At 50.0% G+C, this 10955-nt stretch overlaps 1 protein-coding gene and 1 pseudogene across 2 annotated transcripts; one reads left to right on the top strand and one right to left on the bottom strand.

Annotated features, from left to right (window-relative positions):
* The first annotated feature begins 31 nt into the window (after positions 1 to 31).
* On the top strand, positions 32 to 6375 carry LOC311376184 (RNA-binding protein 41-like). Its single transcript, XM_084491049.1, has 5 exons — positions 32 to 211; positions 2003 to 2207; positions 2598 to 3088; positions 4984 to 5131; positions 5961 to 6375. The coding sequence occupies exons 2-5, from the start codon at positions 2066 to 2068 to the stop codon at positions 6050 to 6052; spliced, it is 873 nt and encodes a 290-aa protein (XP_084347175.1). The 5' UTR covers positions 32 to 211; positions 2003 to 2065; the 3' UTR covers positions 6053 to 6375.
* Positions 6376 to 7734: 1359 nt separating this feature from the next.
* LOC311376185 (claudin-14 pseudogene) lies at positions 7735 to 10804 on the bottom strand (annotated as a pseudogene). The gene is made up of 2 exons (XR_014684300.1): positions 10117 to 10804; positions 7735 to 9666 (listed from the first exon to the last, which is right to left on the bottom strand). The product of XR_014684300.1 is annotated as a claudin-14 pseudogene (transcript).
* Positions 10805 to 10955: the final 151 nt, after the last annotated feature.

Raw genomic sequence — 10955 nt, 5'->3', positions numbered from 1 at the left:
CTCCCCCAGCCTGGTGGCCAAGCGGCGCTGCTTCGCCCCGGCCGCTCTCTACCGGCCCTTTGGGGAGCAGGCCAGTGGAGTGAGGAGCCTGTCCCAGTTCCAGGCCCTGCAGCACGGGGACCAGGAGCTGGCCAGCCTGCGGGAGCTGGGCCTCACCGACCCAGAGATCCATCTGTGGCTGAGCAGGGACGCCCCTGAGCTGACCGAGAAGGTATCACCGACCAGCACGCACGTACACACACACACACACACACACACACACACACACACACACACACACACACACACACACACACACACACACACACACACACACACACACACACACACACACACACACACACACACACACACACACACACAAAGACAGACAGACAGACAGACATCTTTACAGAAGTTTCTAGTCTTGCTTGCAGTTTGATAGTGAAGGTAGTGTGTGTACATCTTGTAGTGTGTGTACATCCTGTAGTGCAGGGGTGTCAAACTCAAACTGTACAGTGGTCCAAAATTGAAGTCTTGGACAAGTCGGACATGTCGGAGTTGACGCACCAGGGTTACCGCATCAAGACCCGCGCCAACGCGTTAACGCTGAAATGCGATATGCCGGCGGGCCAGTTCTGATAGACATTAGATATTATCTGGCGGGCCGGATTAAATTACACTCCGGGCCGGATTAGGCCCGCGGGCCGCACGTTTGACACCCCTGCTGTAGTGTGTGTACATCCTGTAGTGTGTGTACATCCTGTAGTGTGTCTACATCCTGTAGTGTGTAGTGTACATCCTGTAGCGTGTGTACATCCTGTAGTGTGTAGTGTACATCCTGTAGTGTGTGTACATCCTGTAGTGTGTGTACATCCTGTAGCGTGTGTACATCCTATAGTGTGTACATCCTGTAGTGTGTAGTGTACATCTTGTAGCGTGTGTACATCCTGTAGTGTGTGTACATCCTGTAGCGTGTGTACATCCTGTAGTGTGTAGTGTACATCCTGTAGTGTGTGTACATCTTGTAGTGTGTGTACATCCTGTAGTGTGTGTACATCTTGTAGCGTGTGTACATCCTGTAGTGTGTAGTGTACATCCTGTAGTGTGTGTACATCCTGTCGTGTGTGTACACCCTGTAGCGTGTGTACATCCTGTAGTGTGTGTACATCCTGTAGTGTGTGTACATCCTGTAGTGTGTAGTGTACATCCTGTAGTGTGTAGTGTACATCCTGTAGTGTGTGTACATCCTGTAGCGTGTGTACACCCTGTAGCGTGTGTACATCCTGTCGTGTGTGTACATCCTGTAGCGTGTGTACATCCTGTCGTGTGTGTACATCCTGTAGCGTGTGTACATCCTGTAGCGTGTGTACATCCTGTAGCGTGTGTACATCCTGTCGTGTGTACATCCTGTCGTGTGTGTACTACATCCTGTAGTGTGTGTACATCCTGTAGCGTGTGTACATCCTGTAGTGTGTGTACATCCTGTAGCGTGTGTACATCCTGTAGTGTGTAGTGTACATCCTGTAGTGTGTGTACATCCTGTAGTGTGTGTACATCCTGTAGTGTGTGTACATCCTGTAGCGTGTGTACACCCTGTAGTGTGTAGTGTACATCCTGTAGCGTGTGTACACCCTGTAGCGTGTGTACATCCTGTAGCGTGTGTACATCCTGTAGCGTGTGTACATCCTGTAGCGTGTGCACATCCTGTAGTGTGTGTACATCCTGTAGTGTGTGTACATCCTGTAGTGTGTAGTGTACATCCTGTAGCGTGTGTACATCCTGTAGTGTGTGTACACCCTGTAGCGTGTGTACATCCTGTAGCGTGTGTACACCCTGTAGCGTGTGTACATCCTGTAGCGTGTGTGTGTGTGTACATCCTGTAGCGTGTGTACATCCTGTAGTGTGTGTACACCCTGTAGCGTGTGTACATCCTGTAGCGTGTGTGTGTGTGTACATCCTATAGTGTGTGTACACCCTGTAGTGTGTGTACTACATCTTGCCGTCGGGTGTGTCCCTCCAGAGCCACGGCGTGTGCGCCGCCCCCAGCGCGCGGCAGCAGCGCCTGCAGGTGATCAGGGACAAGATGGCGGCCCGGTCGGAGCTGCTGTCCCGGCCGCAGCGCTTCACCAACAGCCGGGCGCTGTCCCGGCGGGAGATGGAGATCGAGCAGGCGCTGTTCCACGGCAACGACCGCATGGGCTTCCTCTCCGCACTCTACCACCGCAGTGAGGGGGGATGTGTGTGTGTGCGTGCGTGCGTGTGTGCGTGTTCTGGTCACACGTTTTAGATACAGACAAGGAATTGACACTTTTATTACGTGTCAAATTCCACGAAGCCGTTCCTTGAAGGAGTGATCCCCCTGCTCTGCGTTCCTCCTCCTCAAGGTTCTCCTCCTCGATCGTTAAGGGAGTTTGTTTCTTGACTTTGGGGGACTTAAGGGGGTGTTATAAATATCTGGCCTGTGAAGCCCTTTGAGACTGAAACCGTGATTAAGGGCCAACACCAAACTATAAGTCAAATCACGGAGGATTTATCACGGAGACGATTCAGTCTGCGGTCACACGAGGAAACCTCTTTTGAACCCCCCCCCCGACGGTCGTGTTTCCAACCTGCAGATCAGGAGAGCGAGGAGAGCCAGCGGGGGGCGCCGTCCGCCTCGGACCCCATGGACTCTGTCTACAGAGACGTCTTCATCAAGGAGGGACGACCCGTCTCGCCCACGGCCCGGCAGGAGAGCTCCGCCCGTCTCACCCCGGCCGACAAATCGCAGCGTTCCCCGACGATGACCGACCAACCGCAGAGCTCCGAACCGTCCCGACCGATAAAGCTCCCGTCGGAGCCCGGTCGGAACGCCGCGACGACTCGTCGCTGCCCGACGCGACCGCACCACAAGCCGCCGCCGCCGCCATCGTCGGCGCGTCCGACGGAGATCGACATCAGTCGACCAATCGGCAGCCTGTGCGCGGCGGGGCCCGGCGGGGTGCTGACGGTGCGGGGGGACGTGGAGGACGTCTCAGACGAGGACATACGGCGGAACCGAGAGGCGGAGGAGGGGATACGATCCATCCCCAGGTTCCAGAGCTACCGGGCCGGGGAGCCGTCCAAGGTAAACGCCGCCTCACTCCCCCGCCGGGGACGTGATGCTGCACGTACATTAGGGGTGTAACAGAAACCCATTTGAATCGGGAAAATCGATTTTGATTTAAAAGATGCGAATCTTCTGAATCGAACTGAATCGAATCGTTCCATTTTTAAAATTGATAGTTCCTGAATCGTATCGTACCCCCATGTATCGAGATACGCATCGAATCGTCTTTTATTGGAGAGATGCACACCCCTAACAAAATACACTTCTTCTCTAGTCTTTGATAAATCTTTTTGAAGGAAATGCCACATTTACAAGTTAATTCATTTTGTGAAATGATTGTCTACTTTCAACAAGAAATCCACTGCATCATACCCTCTCGTATTGAGCCGTGCCACATCGAATCGAAATCCTTCTGAATTGAACTGAATCGAATCGTTCCATTTTAAAAATGTATCGTTCCTGAATCGTATCGTACCCCCATGTATAGAGATACGCATCGAATCGTCCTTTATTGGAGAGATGCACACCCCTAATGTACATGTATGATATACACATTATGGGTGTAAGTATTGATCCATTTGTATCGATTAATCGATTATACAGCCGCCCACGATGCATCGGTTGGTCACTAAAGTGTGTATAGAATACAGTTTCTGTATTCTCGATAAAAGGTAAATGGTTCATTTTTTGGTTGATTTTATTTGCTAGATATTATATTAATAGATATAATGTAAAAAGTATCGAATCGTATCGTGGGGAATTCTGAAGTATCGAAAATAATCGAATCATTGGCTTAAGAAATCGATATGGTAGGGAATCGTCAAGAAGGTTCAGATTTACACCCCTAATGCACATGTGTGTGTACTGCGTTTCCCAGCGGTATACAACGCACACACACACACACACGCGAAACTCTAGCCTAGAATACAGCTATTAACATCGTTGTGACCGATCCTAAGTAACCTTAACCTAGTGCTGTGCTGGGATGTTAAACACACACAATACACAAGTGAACACACACGGAATTCATGGGAAAGACGGACCGCTATAAAAAAAAAAAGCATTAATATCCAGACCAGACGCCAGGAGTGTATTTGCTGAAAGCGTTGTGTCAAAAGCTAAGTCATAATTTATTGTCTATTTTCATTGGGCCGCGTCACGTTCACAGCCCCGAAGGGGACTCGGGTTACGCATACATTCAAGATCAACATCGCATGCCTCGACTCCCAGCGCAATCTCAGCGGGAAGGCCCGTGTCAACAGAGGGAGGGGTCGTCCGGGGTGAAGCGCGGCGTTAGGGTTCTGTGAGCGACGTGATGGCGCCCTCCTCAGCACCCGGCGAGATGTGCAGAACGTGTCCGTCCGCGGCGTGCGTTCAACATTATCACCGGTTTCCGCGAGCGGGTAACGGCGGTCCACGTTCCCAGCCGCCGTCGACGACGCGAGACGACGATTACGTGAGAGGCGACGAAATGGAAAAGGAGGGAAATGAAAGAGGCCTTTCGTTCATTCGTTTCCGGTCTGACAAACGTTTTTGGTAAATCGATAATAATGTAATAAATATTTCGTAAATATAAATACACAGATATTTCGTGTACCGTTATTGTCATACTACAGGCAGATTACAATACTGTAGAATACTACGATACTTTTGGGCTTGACGTGTGTGTGTGTTGTTCTTTATTTCGGGGGCTGCTCCATCGGTGCATCACTACGACGACGAGGCGTTCCTGTAACCTTTAAAAAACGCGTACTGCCGGGATGCTGGTTGTGCACCACCGTGGGGGAGGGCTGGGGCTGTCTCACACTGGGTTAACTCCCACTGGGCTCTCCCCCCGCTGGTCTCCCCCCCCCCCCTCCTCCCCCCTCCACTGGTCTCTCCCCCCCCCCCCCCCTCCGCTGGTCTCTCTCCAGGTGCTGTGCGTGAAGAACCTGAGTGCGCAGGCGTCGGTGGCCCAGCTGGTGGCGCTGTTCTCCCGGTTCGAGGCGGCGGGCGGGCCGGCGCTGCGCTACCGCCTGCTGACGGGTCGCATGAAGGGCCAGGCCTTCGTCACGCTGCCAGGTAACCAGGCTGAACACCAGGCCGAGCACCAGGCTGAACACCAGGCCGAACACCAGGCTGAACACTAGGCTGAACACTAGGCTGAACACTAGGCTGAACACTAGGCTGAACACCAGGCTGAACACCAGGCTGAACACCAGGCTGAACACTAGGCTGAACACCAGGCGCTGCGCAGAGACAGCGGCTCCAGGTTTCCATAGTTACTAGGGATGGGTCAGAATATTAGATTATTCGATTATTCGTTCCCGAGGGTCAAAGCCGATTTTTAACATTTGGACCGTTAACATTTTTTCCCATTCAAATAAACAAGAATTAACGGACAGAACTAGTGTTGGTTCTGTAGCACTATTAGTTTTTTTTATTAGTTAATATTATTATTATGATTATTAATCATGTACAGAAAAACATATAATATATATACATATAACATAATAACATAATATACACAATACACAAGCATAAATATTAATATATATGCATACAACACAAACACTGATCACTGTTAAAGTTTGTTTTTTTGCGTTTAAGATATTATGTGATTTCTCGGCACACATCGAATAATCGATTATTCGTTCATACCGCCCACTGATTATTCGACCATGAAAAATTTGAGTTATTCACATCCCTAATAGTACGCACACACTGAAATACGACCACGGTCGTACGGCAATTGCAATATCTTGCAATACTTTTTCATAGTTATAATGTATTATTAATGAATTGACTAACGCCTCCAACACGCAATCGTATTTTTTGCAGTTTTTTTTCTTTCATATGTGCTTATACCTGAACACATTCACACATTATATGTTTCTCTTTTTCTCTCCAGACACCGAAACGTCCCAGAAAGCTTTGGAGTTGATCCACGGTTACCGGTTGCTAGGCAAGCCCCTGGTGATTGAGTTTGGGCGTGAACGGTGAGAGGAGGCGGGGCCACAGAAAGGAAGTAAAACATGACTTCCTGATTAGCAGAAACTGACACTTCAAATTCAAGACGTACAACATTTTCTGTGTTCAAACTAACTTGTGTTGAACTCGGAAACCGGCTGGTTGAACTGGGTTGGATTGTACCAGAACAATCACCTGAGATAGACACCTCATGTTGTCACAAATGTATAAACTCTGCCGTTATTAAACATTACTATGAACTCGTGAAGTTCCGGGCTGTTGACATGACATTGTTGGATGATGTGTAGGATCAAATAAAGAGGTAGTTCATTCATTCACATTCACTTTGAATGAATGTGATCGGCCTACAAATATTGTGAACGTTTCCAGGACAATGGGCTCTATGCACGCAACACTCCAGGTCTCAGAATGCTTCTACAAATCCGCTTCTGGTGTTACACTGAGTTCTGTAAGCCACCGAAAAGTGTGACCCAAGGGGGGCGCTGTTGGGCGTTTTCTGAAACGCAGCGTAGACAGGCATGAAGTCGTTCACGTGCGGAAACGTGCACGAGCTTAAAACGTGACATTTGTGTCGTCGTCGACACCCTGATTTGATTTGATTAGCGTTTTACAGACCCATACTATGGATCAACGTGCATATAGCCTATTTAATAACAAAACACATGCCCAATATTGAAGGTAAAGTTAAAGTATGACTTTAAAAGTTTGAGCTTTTTGTATCGTCTTGTGGTCGGTACGGAGTTTGACAGACTTGTTTTGACTTACTTTAGCAATGGCTAATCCAGTGAAGCCACGAGACACGATGGTTCGATCACGAGATATTATCCTTCAATTAACCTAGTATTTATTGGGCTGTTAGCCAAATGTTCCCTAACCCCAAAACCTCGGTCCGCTGAGTGGACTTTTATCCCAGCATCGCCCCCCCCACCACAACCTCCACATCCCACCGGTAGCCGTGAACCCTGCCACGATCAATATTGCAGCAACAAACTCGATCGATCACACGGGGAGTTTGGTTTGTTGACAGTTGAAAGGACTGGGCTCTGTCCCAGGGAAGCACCGACGTCCAAAATAACATGTTTGGAACGCTGGAAGAGTGAACAGCTTCTAACACCATTCTCGGGTGCATCATGCATGGTGTGGCCGCAGGTCAGGACCCAACAGGATTCTGTGCATATTCCTAAATTCCCAACCTGTTCTCTTGCACACCACACACAATGCCACATAATCACACCCCGGTCTCCCATTGGACTGCATTCTTCCTCCCCCCTCTCTCTGTGTGTGTGTGTGTGTGTGTGTGTGTGTGTGTGTGTGTGTGTGTGTGTGTGTGTGTGTGTGTGTGTGTGTGTGTGTGTGTGTGTGTGTGTGTGTGTGTGTGTGTGTGTGTGTGTGTGTGTGTGTGTGAGAGAGATATGCACACTGGTAGTGGATGACGTGTCATAGCCCCCCCACACACACTCACACATTCATTGTGTACAGCGCTTTGAGTGCCTCACTAAAACGCATTATATAAATACAGTTCATCCTCATATTGGAGTCAAGGGTGTGATAATCATTGCCATTAATGAAGCAGGACAATTGGAATGTGAATAAGTGAATGGCGTGTGGCGGAAGTAGCTATGCTGGCGGAACACTAAGCTGTGGACTTTACAGCCACTAATGAACACAAAGGACATTCTTTTAAATAAGCGTCATCAGGTATACGGTTTGAAACAAAAGTATTTATTTCCTAAATACAAACAATACAACGCAAGCCAAACCCAAAACCACTTCATAAAAGATGAATAATTACATTCAATTTTAAACCAGTGACGGTGGATCTAAAACCAGCGTCACTGGTTATTTTCTATCACGCGTCACATTCAAAGAGACCATTTCAGTTGGATTTTCTTTTTTTTTATACAAAAGAGGGAAAATAACGTCTAAAAGAGTTTGACCAACAAACTCAAAATCTTCAACCTCTGCACCAAAAACATTATTCACACGTATCCACTCTTGGGCTATACTGAGACACGTGCGTCTTTAGCACACACCGTGAACATATCCTGTTTCACTCCCACAGGCCAAAGCATAATTGTACATCCTCCCGACTGCAGTGTCCATGACCTGCCCTAAGCCACATCGACGGGGAGGTAAGCGACTGATTACTGCGAGGAAGTGAGTTCATCAAGTGTCTCCCGTCTGATAAGACAATCCCCCTCCAAATCCCTGTGCTTAGTAACTACTAATTGCACATTAAACTGGAAAAACGGTATGGATGACCTAAGTACGTTGAGCAAAGTTTAAGAGAAACGGGCTCAAACACAACATGTCAGGGTTGTGATGCAACCGTATGCCAAGAATAACAATCTATGCCTTAAACAAACAGCGTTTTGTGAAAAACAGACCAGTGCATATACTGAGAGTAAATACAAACCTAGATGGAAAAATGTCATGAAACGTCTTGTGACAGTGAAGTCCATAGACACACTAATGACATTAGGACAACTATGTATCAATCAGGGGTTGTCCTACATAATTTCTTCTCAAATGCCCTCCTTTGAGGAAAATCCATGGTGTGTGTGTGTGTGTGTGTGTGTGTGTGTGTGCGTGTGAGTATGCGTGCGTGTGTGTGAGCGAGTGTGTACATACAGTACGTGCTTGCGTGTATGCATGCCTGTGTGTGTATGAGTGTGTGCACGCGTGAGCATGTGAGTCCGTCGTAGGGGGGGGGGTCCACCTCACACGTACCCCGTGACATCATACCCCGGTGCCTTCTTGGAGCCCCGGGTCCCGTTGCCTCCGTACCCGGACCCGCCGCCGCCGCCGCCGCTTCGGCTCAGACCGTGGCCCCGGCTTCCTGTGTTAGCCCCGCCCACCTGGAGGGCGGGATTGCGGTAGGTCTGCGAGGAGCTCCGTACCCCGCCGCCGCCTCCGCCCCCACCTCCTCCCGCCGCCTGGTACGCCGGGTAGGGGTACCCGGCCCCGTTCCCCCGGGCCCCGCCGCCGCCGCCCCCCTCCTGGCAGAAGGAGGTGCAGAGCAGCGCCCCGCCCAGGAGGGACAGCAGCGAGGAGGCCAGGCCCAGGTACAGGCTCTGGCCCAGCTCGAACTTCATGCTGTTGTGCAGGCTGGGCTGGTAGAAGGTCTGCACCACCTCGTGAGTGGTCCACGACACGGGGATGAGCGCCAGGAAGCCCGCCGTGAAGAAGAGCGCGCCGCCGGCGCCCGCCACCCGCGCCTTGGCCGCCGCAGCGCCCTCCAGGCACACGGTGCACTGCATGCCCAGCGCGGCCACGGCGACGGCCAGCACCGACAGCACCACGGAGATGACCATGAGGGCGCGCGAGGCCTGCAGGTCCGGCGGCAGCGCCAGCATGGAGTTGTAGGTCTCGCACTGGAAGGCGCCGGTGCTCTGGTACACGCACTCCATCCACAGGCCCCGCATGCTCTCCACCGCCGTCACGATGTTGGAGCCCACGTGGGCCGAGATGCGCCAGTACGGCAGCACGGTGGCCACCAGCGTGCCCAGCAGGCCCAGCAGGCCCAGGAAGAAGCCCGTCAGCTCCAGGCCGGCGGAGGCCATGGTGGTTCACGGCCGGGGGCGGGGATGGGGGTGGGTGGCGGGGGGGCGGTGGGGGGGCGGTGGCTGGGGAAAGGGTTAAGGAGGAGAGACGGTCTGGGTGAGATGGATGGACGGACTGAGTGACTGATAGACTGAGAGATAGATGGATGGAATGAATGAGACACAGACAGATTGACTGAGTTACCAACAGACCAACTGACAAGTAGAGAGATAAGTAGAAGGAAGGACAGATAGAAAGATGGATTGATCGATCGATAGATTAATAGATAGATGATAGAAAGATGGATTGATCGATAGATGATAGATAGATAGATGATAGAAAGATGGATTGATCGATAGATGATAGATAGATAGATAGATATAGATAAACAGACAGATAGATCACAAAAAGAGAAATGATCGATTGATAGACTGAGATAGAGCGATAGACGGATAGAAAGATAGATATGGATGGATGGATAAACAGATCTATTGATCGACGGATCGATAGATGGATCGATAGATGATAGATACCTTCAGCTCTAAGTAAAGTGTCGATGGATGCTGTTCCTCCTGACGTCCAGTGGAACTGTACCTTTTGCTCAGATACCGTTTTCAGTTCTCCGTGATTCTAGGCGAGGAGTTTTAGCCCCCTGCCTACCAGATGATTGTCATGCTGACTCCTACCTTTCCCTTGTTAACATTAGATTCCTTTAAAGAAACGAAAAGCATGATCTATCTCTCTCTCCTGCTCTCTCTTTCTCTCTCCCTCTCCCCCACAATCTCGCCGACTCGATTTGTCCCACTTGCAGCAGTGTATTATTCTCCCAGTTTACCTTAGAAGTGAATTTCCATGCATCACACGGAATCGCTCTGTAGACACACAGGACACGCTGCCGCTGAAACTGTCCCTCGTTCTCTCGGTCATCAGAAGACACTTTTCCTGTCCCTTCACAAACCCTCGTTCTCTGTATTTGAGACACCTGTTGCTTCGCGTAGGCCTAGAAAGTGTCTTTCTGTTGAGTCCCCCCTCAATCTGCTCCGTCTTGTCCTTGATCCCTCTTACCTTACGCTGAATAGTAACATAGTCATGTTTAAAAAGGAAAATTTGTTCCAGATTCCTCCTGACAGTCCGTCACACAACTCTCTGTCCGTCCTGTTTGTTCGCTGCATTAGAGTCTCTCTCTCTCTCTCTCTCTCTCTCTCTCTCTCTCTCTCTCTCTCTCTCTCTCTCTCTCTCTCTCTCTCTCTCTCTCTCTCTCTCTCTCTCTCTCTCTCTCTCTCTCTCTCTCTCTCTCTCTCTCTCTCTCTCTCTCTCTCTCATCCAGACCTTCACCTGCTGCGAGTACATGTACAGAGACACACAGCGAGTA

The sequence above is a fragment of the Micromesistius poutassou genome (assembly GCF_964030765.1).
Source record: "Micromesistius poutassou genome assembly, contig: SCAFFOLD_6302, whole genome shotgun sequence".
Lineage (NCBI taxonomy): Eukaryota > Metazoa > Chordata > Actinopteri > Gadiformes > Gadidae > Micromesistius > Micromesistius poutassou.
This window is presented reverse-complemented; position numbering and strand designations above follow the sequence as displayed.

Coding starts and splice junctions, on each gene's coding strand:
- LOC311376184 (XM_084491049.1), top strand. CDS start 2,066: ATGGCGGCCCGGTCGGAGCTGCTGTCCCGGCCGCAGCGCTTCACCAAC. Junction 3,089..4,983: donor GGGCCGGGGAGCCGTCCAAG/GTAAACGCCGCC, acceptor GTCTCTCTCCAG/GTGCTGTGCGTGAAGAACCT. Junction 5,132..5,960: donor GGCCTTCGTCACGCTGCCAG/GTAACCAGGCTG, acceptor TTTTCTCTCCAG/ACACCGAAACGTCCCAGAAA.